A 17,064-nucleotide genomic window follows, 5' to 3' on the forward strand; every position below is an offset into this window, starting at 1 on the left:
CATATCAAACATGTTAATCAAGGGAATAAAGGCGAGTTCACACAAAACATTTTTTTTTGTAAAGATGTGTGATTATGACGATCTTATTTATGTTGTTACATGTTGAAATATGTATGAATCATTGTCGAATGATTAGAAATATACATATTAATCTACACTTGTATCTCTATCAGCCAAATTAAAATATTGCTTATCGATAATATCTATATTTTACTACACACTTCTTAAATCCAGATGTTGTCTTACAGTTTTCTAAGCCAGTCGAGGAATAATATTATGTTGAATAAGTTGTATATAGAATAAGTTATGGTTTTCCGCAATTGTTTTGGTTTCAAGTATTGGCCACTACTCAGAGAATTTGTTTTGATATGTTCTCCTTTTGAATTAAGATGGAAATCAAGCAAGGATCACAGGCGCTCAGTAAATGTTTTTAAATGTAGACGATTTATAATGATGCAATTGTTTATGTCAAAAATGTTGAGTTTTCAAATAGTGCTTTTTGACTCATCTTTTAAAAATTCAGATTAAATGTATCTACAAATCTATATAATAAAAGAAATAAGAGTAGTAACAGAGATCGAATTTATAAACGTGGGTCTCATTCTGGGTAAGCTAATTGACATTCTATATACATGGCGCTTAAGATTCTGGTTTGCCGGAAAACTTACCGAGATTCGGCTTGATCTGTTTTATTATCGGTTTAGTTTGTTTAAACTGCTATACCACGCCTCAGGAAAACGCGATGAGGTGGGGGCCGAGGAGAAAGAGATTGACGCCGTTAGAGCAAGCATTGACGGTAGAATGACAGAATCGCCGTTATTCCTCCTCATTTTACAGGCATTGATCTCAAGCGCGGTACGACAGTTTCGGTAACACTGTAACACTTTTTAGTTCGAATTTACGTGATTGGCTGTTAGCATTTATAGATTAACATGCTCAGTTTGATGACAGAGCGCTGAAACCTGAACCTATCTAAGCACGGGTGGTCTCGTACGAGCAAGCGGTGCAACGGTTTCCGTAACAAAATCGGAGATATTCGCGTTTTACTTATACGGCTTTACTTATATAATGTTAGGACCCGAGCCAAAGATCTTCAGCTCTCGAGTTTTGTTACTAAAATGAGGGCTAGACTAAGCACCTTCATTGTTCTCCCACCTCAGATTCGTTAATGTTTTAAATGTCATCGGATAAACAACATTTTTCATGATGGAAACCTTGCGTGGTGCGCTCATAATAATAGATCTAAGGTCTCAACTGGTGATGATTTTACTAATGAAAAATTGCAGAAGTATCTCTTTCTATTAGATTCATTCACATTAAAGCCGTGATTTTTTTTTCGTCGGTTTTGGAATTCGCGGTCATCCTGCCCTTGAACTTGGTTCAAATTGTTATAACGTTGACTAATACAAAAAGATTTAAATGTAGAACATCGTAGGAAAGCAGTCACAGTTCTGTTATCTTTTAACTTAGTTGATATTCAGCGTCTTGCGTAAATGCTTACGTCCACATGTTTAATGTATTTAGAACCCGCATTGATGAATGCGATTTGTCCCGTGGGCGACGTGGACATCCCGATAGCGACTGGGATAAAGTTTACGGGTGCATATAACCTTAGGCCGTCACACTGCTCGCTCAGTTGCTATTCCCGACCTCGCTGAGTTTGAACCTGGAGTGCCGACAGTCCCTACAAAATGGTTATGAGCATTTTGAAAAAGTACGTACTAGTTTTAAATGTATCAACTTCTCATATAACGGTATTTGCTTTTGATTAAATTGTCCGGTTATGAGGCAGACATGTTAATGGGGGTGTACTATCTACTTTTGAATTTACCTGTTATATTGTTTCCCATATTTCCTTGTCAAGAAAGACAGTCTTTTATAGGTATGTGTTAATAATTTTAAGGTGATGATTGTGTTTCATTTACTTAAATATTATTTCACATTTGAAAATACAGAAAGTAAATAATTTAAATTTTTTTAGCTGTAAGGATTTTATTCTAAATATAGGACTAAGATAATTGTATATTCATAAAACAGACTTGCTTTAATAACCTTAGTGAAGATTAATTATAAAGTTTAGTGTGAAATAAGGCTTAAGAAATAACCTATTTATATTTCTTACTCGCATTTTGTATGTGACCTAGATAACTCATTGCTGTGGTAAAAGTATTTGTCCGAACTGAAGCTTTCTGTATTTATACGCCAAAAAAAAATGTTACAACTACAGGATTAAATTGCGAATATCGGAATAAAATGATTTTCATGTTAAAGTAGGTTCCTATTTTTAATCCTCGCGCATCTCTTATTGTGTTATCAGCTTGCATTGTTTATGGTTACTTATACGTAGTCAACGCAGTCGGTTTAATGATATTTTAAATACACGATATTGCTTTTCAAACATGATTACATGTTTTGAAATTTTTGGTCAAAAGTACCAAGTAGTTAATTGTTAGGCATTTTAGAAATGGATTGCATACTAATTGCTATTCCTTCTGTGTAGTTGCGTCATTTTGTACTGCAATTTATGCACTCTTGTTTACGATTCAAGACAATCATTCACACTTGACAGTGAACTCAATCCGTATATAGTTCATTGTTATTATAGAAGTCGTTGGTTAGATTTTGCGTTCGTGACGCATTGCTAAAAAACCGTACGCTCTCCCGTTCGCAAACAAATCTGTAAATCAAAGTCGATAATTTATTTCCCTTCTTTGTATTACAAAAGGATTTATTTTTAAAAACAGCTTTTGTTTATATTTGTAGCGGGTTGGGAGGTTTCGTGTGGTTGACGGCCGATCAATCTGCGTCGAGCGAATGCAAACACAGCGACGTATGTGATAATATTTCTTTTACAAAGTCGTGTCTTATCAGAACGTTTCGCCATCGCATTGAACGATTTTTCCACAATTTTTTTTCTCTATTATAATTTTGATGTGATTGAAAATTCGAGTGTCTTTTTTTGCACCGGGAATTCTTCTAAAAATTTTAGTTACGAAACAAGCAACTATACAAAAAGCGTTTAAAGTAGGCCCTTGAAACCTGGCGTAATATTAATGAAATTGTTATTTGGCAAACGTCCAAAAAGCCTTTGGCTTCCCAGCGATGCACCGACAACCTCTGTACCTATTATGCAAATTTAGCGATTACAAATTTTCGTGTGATACACAAACATTAACAATTGCAATTAGGGACGAGTTTCAGTCTTGTAATTAATGTTTATTAACTTTTTTACGGATTTATATATATAAACTTATTAAAGAACTTTTATACTATGTACTGACTTATATATATATATATATATATATATATATATATATATATATATATATATGGCTATGTTATAACTACGAAAGCATAATATTCTCTTTATATTTATAACGCGTTTTTCAATTGTTTTTCTTATTTGTAACTTCTTTACCTCTCGTCACAGAGACCCAGTGTCCTTTGTTTTCCTTTAGGTATATGATAAAAATATTTGGCACATTTTGCGCCCCGTCTTTGACTTCTTTACTTCTTACAATCTTCCTCCTTTATTTAGTATTTTTATTCTACTCTTGTTTTACATATTCCTATACAATTAAGTAAAGTTTTTTGTTCTTTTATTTACATTTTTACTAATTCCTCACTAGTTTTTTCATCTCTGTTTTTTTTCTGCAAATGCCTTAGTTTTTACCTTTATACTAATTTTATTTTCTAGAAATATCCTTGTACATAAAGAGGACATGCAGCGAGGACATGCGAAACTGTATTCGAACTTAAAATATTTTAGTTTTATCGTCTATGGCGTAAGATAAAATGATATCTTGCATAATGCCATTGACTGTTTGAAATTTGTAAATGGATAAAAATGTTAAAGCAAAATAATTGCAGGCATGTAGTGAAACCTCTGTCGGGCTCGGCACCGTCGGTCCGCGTCACAGCGCTCACCGGCGCCGAAGACGACGCCGCCGATGGAAAGCTGCCCAGCAAATCTCGGCAGAAGAAATTCCAGCGCCACTTCCCGCAAGTCGGCCCCGATGAACGCGTGCTCAATTGTAAGTATCGTTAACAACTGACGTCACAATATCAGAGGGTCAGACTGACATCTCCTATATGCCAAAAGTATGACAGATATATATATAAATAAATGAGTATGAATAGTCAAGTTTAATCCTAAGCGCAATGCTCGACGGGCGCCAATTCCAGCAACAATTCTTTTTTTTTAATATTTTCATTAAGGCGTAAGGAAAATTCTTTAAGAAAGGACAAATAAGAAGTTGTACAGAATACGGTAAAATCAATAAATACTCTTTTTATAAATTAACCACAACAAATGAAGCGTTAATATGGATACGGTATTATTCCTAAGTAAAACGTAAAGTACGCATTACACTTTAAGTTTTATATATGAATCAATGTGAGTCAATTTACACGGATCTTGCAATATGGGATTTTTTTATTATCATCATCGTATCACCTGATAGACGCCCTCTGCATAGCATCAGCCTCCCTCAAAAATCGCCACAATGATTGCTCCTGTGCTGCCATGTAATTAAAATATATCAAAAAATTGTTGCACACGCACCTATAGCGTTTAGAATTTTATATAAGCACTGAACGCATATTCTTATAATCAGCCAGATCCCCCGTCATCCCGTTGAACTTAACCTTTTCGATAAGAGGAGCAAAAGTCGCCGTATGATATCAAACCGTTATAATTTTGATGAAACAGTGCCCAACTCAGCAAATTTAGTTGTTACGTAATTTTGTTTTGTTCAAATAGTATACAGTTCTATTCATTAATTATTTCAAAAAGTTCAAATTAAATTGATTTAATAATCATTACTCTAATTATGCAATACAATTTCGTTACATTTTTCTCGCATCATCAGGAAATATGAAAAAGCCTTCTTCACATCATCTTTTTTATTTAATTGTAAAATTATATATTGGTAAAAATGAACATATTTCATTATTTGTTATTAATTTTATGGACGTGTGTGGCATTCACAAAGCGACTTTTTTCACTCTGATAAATAATTTCCCTCACCCTTTTTTTCCGGTTTCGAATAAAATAAGTTACCAACAAAGAGAAGCAAAATAGAAAGCCGACATGCAGACAAGCAATGTAACAGTTATTACTATCAATGTTAGTCTATGTGATATTATTCTGTTAGAGAGTGTGTCATTATGAGTTAAATATTTAGTTTTAATGACGAATGAAGCTGCGTATATATACGCTCCGGTGATAGTAAACTAGAAAATTTAACGAATATGTATGATGCAAATAGGTTAATAATCAAAAACGGCTAAGATTTATTCTCTATGTCTAAACGAAAACCTTCAATTGTCTGTTTATACTTAAATTTTTTTTTATTTTAAAAATAATTTATCATTATTTAATCCGTAGAACATCCACACGTGAACATAAGCTACCTACATCAATTTCCATTAGGATCGGTCGGAAGCTGCCTAAAATAATTGGTTTTAGTACCACAAATTATTCAAAAAATTTTTTACAGTCCTGCTTAATTCGACAATAACAACATTTCACAATGCCGGTAGGCGAGCGTGTCCTTGATACTTTGTTCATTATTTATTTACGTCTCGCATATCTAATTAACATATCTAATATCATTTATTCTTTACGGACACCTCGTGTGGTTATGGAAATGTATATGCAAATTTATTTATCACTGCTTATTTTCGTGCACAATTTAAGTACCAATTTTCATATATTCTCATTGTCAATTAAAACGTGTTGCAGAATGGACAATCTTAAATATATAAACAGGTGTTTATCTCTACTATTTAAGGGTTCATAGGTCAAAACAGATCCGGTATATAAGACAAAATTGCACAGCTCGTTTGGTATGGAAACAATACTATTACGTGTTAAAATAATCCCGAGAAGCAATAATCTAAAGTAAAAATTGCATCCGTATTTGTGCAAATCGATCTAGACAATATATCGTTAGGGCTTTATCTATAAGCAACTCAGACAAATGTATAATACCTTTCTCTGGGCTTCATAACTCACTCTTCTAAGTGTAAATGTATACGGTAATGTGTATGAATTATCTTGTTATATATTTAAGTTTATTACAAAATAACTTAAAATTCTTATTAAAGTTCCAGTTACAGTATGAACGAATGAAGTGATAATAAAACAGGGAAATGAATTATATTAATAGTAACTGCGAAGGCAAAAAAAAACGTTCATGTTTAAATTTATTGCGAGTTCTTCTCACATTAGGGCATATTGGGATGTAATTATAGGGGACCCCAACCTGATTTTTGTTTATATCAAATTGGTGTTTTTAGCATACTTCACATGACGTAAAGAATAAATGAATATGCAATTTGTTATAAGTAAAAAATAATGTTAATTGAAAAATGCAACGCTGTAGAATAACGGTCGACGGTGTTACCCGTTAATTTCTATTAATGCTTGTGTACCACGAGTCATGATTGAAGAGAAAAGTGTCTATATTAAATGATGGCGAAAAACTATTTGCTACCAGATATCGAATATTTTGGTGCATATATAGTGATCGGTTATAGGTTTAAAAACTTTAAAGCTTCTATATCTAGTTCAAATCACTTTGTATAAAGTGATCACTCAGAAATAAGATACATTTTTGTCTACAGGAATGCGACGGGCCAATAATTTGTAATAGTACAAAGTCTACAAAGGGAGATAGTAAACAATAATTATTATTAATGTGTAATAAACCGAATTTTGAAAAAGCGTATAATTACTGTATTGTTTTATTTTCTTACTGTTTTATTAGTATAACATTAATTGACAGTGAATGAGCTATACATTCATCTGTGCAAAGCTTTTTCACATATAACCAATTATTCTGTATAACGACAAATACACATAGGTTATACTTACGAAATTCTCAATAAATGCATTAATAATTTCAGATTACTCATGCGCTCTAGTAGGCGACCTCCTGCTCCAGGGTCACCTGTACATTACGAAGAACTACTTCGCGTTCTACTCCAATGTGTTCGGATACGTGACCAAGGTGAGCCGCGCTGTGCGTCGGAGAGGGCAAAGCTTGCATGCAAGCGCGAGCGTGTCTTAGTTATACAATAATATGTTTGCTAACATATTTGTTATTTAACATTGTAATGGGTGAAACAAAATAATTGTCATCATTTTAATTTCCTTTCCATCCGAAATTACGATAAAACCTACTGCTTAACACTGGACGCATTCTATCGTCAATGAGAAATATATATGTGATCAGCTCTCTAGTACTAGTCGACCAATAACAACTATGTATATGATCCGAAGCACGCTAGCCCAAAGTGTTAAATACACTTTGGGCTTCCGTGCACGCACTATTGATAGTAATGAAGGTTTAAAAAAAAAAGAAAGAAAATTGGAACTATGCGTATATGCGATGTCTTGAAAAGAGCAGTTAAAGAAATCATTTCTTAAATTTTCTTATAGTGTCATAAGGTACGTGTATTGATCGACGTCTCTTAGCCATTCTATGGAGTCGACATTAAAAAGCATATAGTGTTCGGAGGCTTCCTAATCCGTTAAAATTAATGGCAACTAGCAAAATAAGAAAATTATTAAAAAAGGGCCATGTATTTGGTCTAACTTAAAATTTTACATACAGTAACATAAATTATAATACATTATATTAATTACTATTTTTAAACCCGGGCAGTTGGATGCAATACATAAATTAAAGCTATAGAATATATACATATTTTTTTGGCTTCATTTTAAAATATAAATTAATTTTACATTCCTTCAGTTCATTAAGAATCGTATTATTTTATTCCTTCATACAATATAGCTTTCTTTTAATGATTAATTCGGACATTAATTAATAGATATTTGTGTATATTTCTTAAATTATGGATATGTTTTTTTGTTGGAAAGAATATATTGGTATGAATAGTTCTCAAGTCCATTTTTATCATAATAACATATGTGTTAACAATTATTAAAGTTTTGGCTAAGTAGGTAAGATACTTATGTAAGTGTTTATTTATTTAATAATTCATTCTTTGCGGCCGATACTACCTTTGTAAAACTTAGGCCTTCCCCAAAAATCGTGTTCAGCGATTTTCAACGACCTTGATTATGTCGTCGGACCTCCTAATGGGAGGCCTGCTTGAGTCGCGGTTAACGACTCGGAGTTGCCATTAGAAATCTTCGAGCTGCGTCGTTGATATCTCCTTATTTCTGATTCGATCTCCTAGCGAAGCGTAATTTGAGAAAAAGTAGTATTAAAGACATCTTTATAAAAGAGAAGGTTAGTCTTGCAGGGGAACGGTTTTACTAGTGTTGTGAGGCGCGCTACTATAAATGTTAACTGTTAAGAAGGCAGTATAATGAGTGTGTAGCCAATTGGATCTAATAACTAAGAATGAGCACCAATAGTTTCTTACGTATCGGTTTTATAATCTGGACTACAGCTTTTATTTTAATTTGATTGCAAAAGCATGTTATGACATACCATTCTGTGTTTAATATCTTAGCTAGAACCCGGTACGTTTTCACTAATTGTAATCTTATTCCAATAAATGGTAAATCGAAATTAATTTATCACAAAGACAAATTTTCTATTCAAAAACAAGTTATTATTTCATTACGTTTAATTAAATAATAATAATAAATTCTATTTACTTATTTGTTATTGTATTTTTAGGCTCTTTGGACAAATTTACTATTCTTTATTGGCTGTGCGGAATAGTAGCGCACTATCGTTAATACCAAATTTTATCAACTATGATTAAAGGTATTATAACTGTGGCACGTGCACGGTATATGTAAACTTATCTATTATCAGAAGAACAATTCCCTTCTAATCCTCCGAACTACCTTAAATATACCTTGTTATTGGTCACGATCTTGATTAATTTCTAAGCCATAAATTTATCCGAATTGTTCACATATTTTTTAAATTACCATAATCGTTAAATTTTTTAAAGTAGATAAATAACTTTTGTTAAAAATTATAACTAAAAATTACATTTTTTATAATAGCTTTTGTAATCTTTAATTTTCATTTTTTATAATACCTAAAGTCAATATTTATTTTTCTGTTTATTACGTTCCTATTGCAGTATTTACGTGTTTTTAAGGCGTGCGTGCTTTTTATCATGAAATCCGAACTAAAATATATTTTTATGCAAAACCTAAATGTTTATTACGCTGATTCATTATTTTTAAATATGCGAGAGCTGTAATTGCACGACGTAAAAACATACGACACGCGTTGTTTATAACTGCATTATGTCTGTACGTCTAGTAAAAAATATTGTCATCATCATTATTGCAACCCAAGGACTTCCACTGCCGGACCTGGTCCGCATTGTGAGCAGACGTCTTAAGCTGCACTTGTTAGGACATGGTGGTGTAACTTGCCCACTGTTATTTCAACTTATCAATTCGCTGGGCCATGTTCGTTTGTCACCGATTTTTTTTTATAAACGCTTTGTATTATATAATTAAATAAAAACACTTTAAAAATAAGTAATTTAAATTAGATCATCGTAATTATTGCTGTACGTTTACATTGCTTTAATAATACAATAATGAATCTTCATTAATCGCTATACTCAAAACAATGCCTTTATTGTTTACAGTTAACTTGACTTTCTGAATAGGAACGATTTTATTGGTTATGAAATCTTGCTAGGTCGGCGGACAATGATGCTTCACTGTATTCTTAACGCGGACGGACTGTAGGTACAGGTGTAACACTTGCGGTGTTTATTTTGTAATCAGTAATGCGCAAACATTACTGTGTGTGTGTAAGTAAGGAATAGGATGCCTTATATAGACATAATCACTTCACCATCCTATACTTGCAATTCCCCGACTAGACACCACGAGACAAATCTACGATCGCCAAACAATCTTTTAGTACTTTGTCCTTCTCACATATGACTTTCTTAATTGCTCTATTCGTATCCAAATAGTTTTACTTTTGAAAGGGTGTCTTAAAAAAGAAGTTTCGAGAATTATTGTAACATTACTATTATTATTTATTCTATAGTATTTGTGTATGTTATGTACATATATATTATGATTATATCGACTGATAGACGCCCACTGCAAGGTGTATGCCACCTCCCAAAGATTTCCAAGATGACCGGTCTTGCGGTCTTGTCCAGCAACTTCCCGCGGCCTTAACTATATCGTCGGTCCAGCTAGTGGGGGAACTACCCACGCTGCGTCAAACGCCACGTATATAATACATAATATATCCTACTATTTACATATATGTATGATTATTATTAATTAGATAATAGATATTCTTATCATGTTTATATAGCATATAGTATTTTATATTAATTTTCTATCACATTTACATACCTGCTTGCTTTTCGTGTTTGCACTACTCAAAGTTGACTGGTTAAGACCTAAGCAACAAATGTAAGAAATAAATAAATTTCTGAGAAATTTTAGGCTAAACATTATGACATGTTATGTCCAGCTGCTGATACCTACGACGTCGGTGTTGCGCATCACGAAGGAGAAGGTGGCGCGGATCATCCCGAACGCAGTGGGCGTGTGTACGCGCGATGAGCGGCATGTGTTCGGCTCGCTGCTGTCGCGCGATTCCACCTACAAGCTGATGATGCTCGTGTGGAAGGCGGCGCGCGTACCAGAACTCGCCGTGCCGCCGCCGCAGGTGAGCCAGTCATCACTACTTTAACCTTACAATTTGATTGATTAAGGGACTAGGTCGGCATACTATGATAATCTACTGCATTCTTAACGCGGATTAAATAAAGGTATATACAATTGCAGTGTTTTTTTCAAGTATCCAATAATACGGAACCATTACTGCTTCAGTAAAGTTTACGCGATACTTATGTACACTGTCAATCGTAAAATTACGGGGCTCAATCCGACGTCATCTTGATAATTTTTTTAAAGATTTGCTATTTATTTTCCCGAAGAGGGTACACACTAAGACAAACTTATAAAGACGTACCATAAGTAAATCATATATTTATCCCAACATCTGGACTTCTGTACACTCTACGTATAAAATACACACAGCGCTGTCGAGAAATTTTCTAAAGTTACTGACAAAGTTGGTCACAAATTCTTAATTTATATTTTTCATGTTTAAGGAGCTAAGAGCGTCTGAGGTGGAACTGGAGGCGTCGGAATACTCACCCGAAGATGACAGCAGTTCAGCGTGCGCGGACCACACCGACGCCAACACTCGAAGAGAAGCCGGGGACCCCTTAATACCACCAGGTCAGTACTACCATCTCGAATAATTGTAGTAATAACATATAACTTTCCGATTTTCGTATCTCATTGGTGCTATCGAGGAATAATAGAATTATATACGTGTAAGTATTCAAAAAAGCATTAGATCTTGTAAGATAAAGAAGATGCATAACTAACCGAACTAGAGTTACGAAAGAAGACGAGTCCGTATGTAAAAATATTCGTAACACAAATGTCCTAAACTTTCTTCCTCCTGAAGCATTTTTAAAACCTAGCTGGTGTCGGTAGACCCCCTGCGGGGCTACGTTTCAACCATATTCCCAAAACTCGACAAAATGTGAAAAATAGATCTATGGAATTGCGTTGCAGTTGTGTTCGCACCGTGTATTATTAATAGTTAAAAAAAAGAGAATTTATGGTTAATTAATTAGTTGATCGTGCTGTGCGTGGATGTCAAAAAAGTGAAGTTAGTCAATCAAATAAGTGATTCCATCAAATTTTACTTTCTTGTCAACTACTCACAAGTATAAGGAACCAATAGCTGATTACTTATTTAATGTTCGATCTATACATTGGTTTGTATGATCCAAAATGTTGTAATTTATGTGCTTTTTATTATTTTTTCTGTTATTATAAATCTTACATATATGTTTATGTATGTAATCAATTTGTAATGTCTTAACTTGACAAGTGTACTCTTAAGTGAACTCGTTTAATCGGTTTTATGATCCTATTATTAATGTGTAAAATATTGTTTACAATAACAAAAGAATATGTTTTTAGCGTATTAAATGTTAATGTGTGAACACTTTGATCAGGTGGCGGCGGCGTGGGGGGCGGGGGCACGGGCGCGGCGGTGATCCAGCCGGCGCTGCTGACGGGCGGCGTGTCCGCGCGCCGCAGCCCGCAGTACTGGCGCGCGGCGCTGGCGCTGCTCGCCGCGCTGCTCACGCTCAGCGCCGCCCTACTGGCATACCGCCTCGCGCAAGCACAGGTACTGCACAGTCCAGACACACTACACAATTATACAGCTCAATAGTGTTTAAGAGAAACGAAAAAGTAATTAAAAGTAAGCTGTAACTTATATATGCAATATGTCGCGAATAATTCAAATGGTTTTTACTTTTAAAAAATTAGACATAACAGCTGAGGGTTCTATAACCTAGTTCTGCAAACAAAATTGAACTAATTTTGTTTGCAGAACTAAAATTCAACAGTTTGTGTATACAGCAATGTCCCTGACTACCCACATCAGGGGAACAAGTATATAAAATACACGCACAGCTCAACCATATATTTGATTGGATTGTTCATTTACCCCAGGAATTTATTTTGAATGTATTTATTCTTAAGGCCTCTATGTACTCTTGTTTGTCTTTCAAATAAGATGTGTATTTAAAATATATTAATGTACAAAGATTGGTAATGATTTTATAATATGCAATATTTTAATAAAAATAATAAATATAAATAATTTTAGACATTGGAAAGAGGCGAGATGTCTGGAGACCAACTTTACGCGGAGCTGGTGCAGTGGCGATCGAGGCTGCACGGGCGAGCTGCTGATGAGCTGCATGCCTTCCTCACCACCAACCTACTGTTACTTACCAAGGTGCCTAACCTTGACCTTGATCATGACCATCCTATACACACACATGTTGTCTACCAAAGTTTTTAAAAAAATTATTATATTATACGATTATGAAAAGTTAAAAACAAAGAATGTGTTTGTACTAGTACTAGTTTGTAGTAGCATTTGTTTATTATGATTTATCACTTTTTTACGAATAATCACTTTTGGCTAACTTTTATCAGATACGTTGAGTATATTTGTGACGTTAAAAAGCATCCTGCTATGGAAATCGCTGTCGTATCTTGTAGCGCGTTTGGTACAAACGCGGTGAGAAGGGAGAAGTCAAAGTCAGAATAGCTTTATTAAATAAAGATTATAACAACCATTTATAATCGTCAGTTTAAAATTAATTTTGTGTTATTTCATAACGCGCCACCTATAAAAACAAACTCGAAAGGGGTTTGTAATTTTTTTGAGGATTTTATTAACAATATTTTTCTTTTTATAGAATATTTTTTTTTCTGAATACCTTTATTTTTAACGTACTGGTCAAAATAGAGGAATATTCTTTTTAGCAAAGCTTGCGCCTAAAAAAATTCTTAAATTTACAATGACACTATAATACCGTATTTACTTAGTATATTATAAAGTCATGTATATTGATCTACAAATGAATGAGACAACAAGGAGGCGGGCACAGCAAGTTTAAATTACATTCGTGAAGTTCAGAAGAAGAAGAATAAGTTCATACTATTGGTCTTAAATTTAATTATATCATAGAAGTATCGGCCGCTCCACTCCTGCTCCTTTTTTTCGGCCCCCACCTTACCGTATTTGTAAATATTACCAGTTACAGTTAATCGTCCTTAAAAAATTTAAAATTCAGTGTACTTCCTGCTGAATTTCGAATTTGCAACCTTTGATCTTCAATCGCAGTACTTAACTACCAAGTTACTGCGCGCAATTGTGTTATAGATAATGAATATATTTTGTATTATAAGGAAAATTTTCGACTACTAAGTTTTCTAAATGGTCATTTTATGCCCTTTAGCGTAAAGGGTACGCATATGCAAGACGCTCGTTGACGATAAGTTAAATTATGTTATTCATTTGCAGGTGCGACAATCTTTAGAAGCGTTATCGGGCGTGATCCTGACGGATATGGGCAACGACGTGCCCAACGACACGGCCTTCAGTTAACCCACGCTCGCTGCGCCCCTGGTACACTAGCATGTCCAGCCTCGGCACCGGTACGCTGCGTACCACACTCAAACTTTTTATATTCGGATCTATAGTTCATTCGCGTTAAAAATGCTGTGAATCACTATCCGCCGAACTATGCCATTATACTAATCAAATTGTTCCTAATTATAAAGTCAAGTGATAAAAATTAATCAAAGGCATTTCGAATGCAACGGTTGTGTCCGTTTTTTAAACGAACGTATACAGACAAAGTACAGTATGAAACATTTTTATTACGTAAATACACAGCAAAAACAAAAAAAATTAAAAACATTAGATATCATTTTCTACGTTACAGTACGGTTAAAGAATTAACATATAACTGAATTCGTTAACAAAGATTATGCTGTAGCTTAGGCTTACAGACAATTACATTTCACAGTAATCTTAACGCGAACGTACTATAGTTTCGCGACTTCATGCCAATTTATAACGCCTCCTTATTCGACTTAACAGAAAAAAATATGTCATTTATAAAAGAGTTTCTTCTGCCCATTTATTACAAAAATTGTTTAGCTGTTTGATAGAAAAAAATTGATATGTTACTGCATGTGGGTTAAGAGTTAGTACGTCGGCGTGTTTCCAGGTGTATTCAAAGTTTTGCAATGTATATTTTATTTTGTTTGTATATAGTAGCAAAAGCTTTTGCAGAAGCTTATTGATGTCTTTAAGGCATTATTAGTATTTGTGTCAAACACAAAAATAGTCTAGAGGTTGCTTATGTCGATTTTTTCCAGTGATCACATTATTACGTCTATTTTTTGTATAGACGAGGATGCAAAGCTGGCTCGATCCATTCCTATACTAAGCATACATTTTTTTATTTTTGAAAACATAGACTACATATTGTACACACAAAAAGAGATTTATTATTTATTTTGAAATGTCGAAGTTATGTTGTGTTATGCTAATGCTTCAGTTATCCACGGATTATGAATCGTTTGTAAATTCATGCGATACTTCTCCTCTGCACGACCTGTACATAAAGCAGTTACGGTGACGGTTTAACAATTGTGTAGAGGGAAAACTGAAAATTCTCTAATACCAGTTAGATTTGGTTACGTCGGTATTAAATTATGGTGCTAATTAATAGTAAGAATAAAAAAAACATTCCTCATAGGCGATTCCTTGGTAAACGCATTACATTCAATACTTTATTTTAAGCGCTAAAATGCGTCGAGTTAGAAAAAGAGGTGATGGTATAACAGAAGTCTGGATTGTTCATGTGCTAAATAAATTCTTGCCAATTAACTTTTGTCGCGATTCTGTATAAATTAGATAAATCAAATATTTACATATAAAACGTTTAATTATTAAAAATCATTTTTAAACTAAATTTAAAATATTCTCTGTATTGTTAACTTTCACTTGTTCTGATAGGGTATTTGACTGGCGCGTGATACATGTTTTTACATTAAAAAACTGTTTCAATAATTATTTTGTATATATCGAGTATAGTTTGTTTAAATAGTGAAATACCCTATCGTGTTTATCAATCTAGTCTTTACTAACGCTCAAGTAACGTTCTAATGTCCTGTAGACACGTACTTAATGTGCACGCGTGACTTCTTGAATTTAAGAAGTGAAAAAATAGTTTTGTCGTTAGAGTAGAATAAATGTGATGAAGCCGGGCTGTTTGTTTAGCAATGCTCTCGCAAGGTTCTGATGAAGTCGTAATTTTTAATTTTCACTTGTTTTAATGATAATTTATTAAATATTAATTACATATACATTTGCGTATAGTTAACGCCATTCACGATGACGCGCATTTTTTGTTTCTAATTACTTGTAGTTATTATCATTTCAGCTGATAAACAAACACGAAAGATAATTTGTCGGAATTTATTTTTTAATAATTATATCGTCTTTATTTCTAAGCGAGTGCGGATTTTTTTAAAATGCTCTCTGCATGCTGATTTATTCAGTTGATGTTGCGTATTTGGATTATAGATGTAGACACGTCTCTTTAAATAACTCCCATAAAAAGAATTCCGCTGGGGATGGATGTGGGCTCCTGGGTCACCATGAGATGCCACCTTGTCCGGAAATCAGCTTCTCCGAAAAAATTTCTTTAACCACCTACTGTAACACTTTGGATGAATGCCAAGTAGCTCCATCTTTCTGAAACGATCGTAGTCAGCAAATTGCAGCAGCATCGGCGCCAAGAACCGGTTCATCGCGTGAGATTCAAATGCTAACGAATTCTTGGTCCACCCCGTATAACGAAGCGCGTCTTCGGAAATGGCTACAGCTATAGCAATGTGAATTAATATCCTGAATTGTTAGTAATAACATTTAGTGCAATATGGTCCATGTGATTAATTTAGATCAATTAATATTATTCTTTTTATTTATAGATTATTTGACCAATTGAAATGGTTCATTAGGTTTGGGTATCGCTTCACTTTAGTTACCATCAGAGCCAAAATGTTTATACGTCTCAGTTTATAAATAGGTCAGGCTGTGGCGAGTTAAGTTAAATGAACTGTTTATAAATAATGAATATTGCCAAAGACAGAGGTTTAGATTAGTAGTACTGTAGCGCGTAGTGATAGAGGTTTGTACAATGTTTAATCCGTAGTACGATCATGTGTACAAGGGATACGGTGTTAGGTTTCGCGTTTTATTCGATATTTTGTTGTTCAATACGGGATTGATATTATTTAAACGTAGCGGACTCGAGTAAACTAGAATGTTTTAAAATTTAATGTGCATTTACATTAGTGTTTCTTTACTAAACATATTTCGAGGTATGAGTTGACCAATTTTAAGATTTTGTTAGTAAATTGTCACCGAGAGAATTTTTTGGCCTTATTCATAAATTACTATGATTATATTATTTCGATAAATAGCATAAATATTTATTGTTCTTTATTAGACAATAATTATACAAGTTTTGAGATATTACGCAGTTGTATAATTAATTTGAAATGCTTATATTCGAGTGAGGAAGTAAAATATTTATTATTAATCGAATCTATCGTGAAATGTAAATGGACAACCGAATAATAAATCTGCAGGATATAATTAGTCCTGTTAA

General features: G+C 33.7%; 1 protein-coding gene across 1 annotated transcript in view; it reads left to right on the top strand.

The window, feature by feature from the left end:
• The window catches only part of LOC137923485 (uncharacterized), a 67,653-nt gene extending 53,076 nt beyond the window's left edge, over positions 1-14,577 (top strand). Inside the window, exons 6-12 of the mRNA XM_068766744.1 lie at positions 3,871-4,034; positions 6,913-7,016; positions 10,458-10,655; positions 11,104-11,228; positions 12,053-12,213; positions 12,703-12,821; positions 13,899-14,577. Coding sequence (XP_068622845.1) covers positions 3,871-4,034; positions 6,913-7,016; positions 10,458-10,655; positions 11,104-11,228; positions 12,053-12,213; positions 12,703-12,821; positions 13,899-13,982 — 955 coding nt within the window. The 3' untranslated portion in view covers positions 13,983-14,577. The remainder of the gene's footprint in view (positions 1-3,870; positions 4,035-6,912; positions 7,017-10,457; positions 10,656-11,103; positions 11,229-12,052; positions 12,214-12,702; positions 12,822-13,898) is intronic.
• The last annotated feature ends 2,487 nt before the right edge of the window (positions 14,578-17,064 follow it).

This window comes from Battus philenor, unplaced genomic scaffold (genome assembly GCF_028537555.1).
Source record: "Battus philenor isolate CCGP_79_NKW_IND1 unplaced genomic scaffold, ilBatPhil1.0.hap1 SCAF_21, whole genome shotgun sequence".
Lineage (NCBI taxonomy): Eukaryota > Metazoa > Arthropoda > Insecta > Lepidoptera > Papilionidae > Battus > Battus philenor.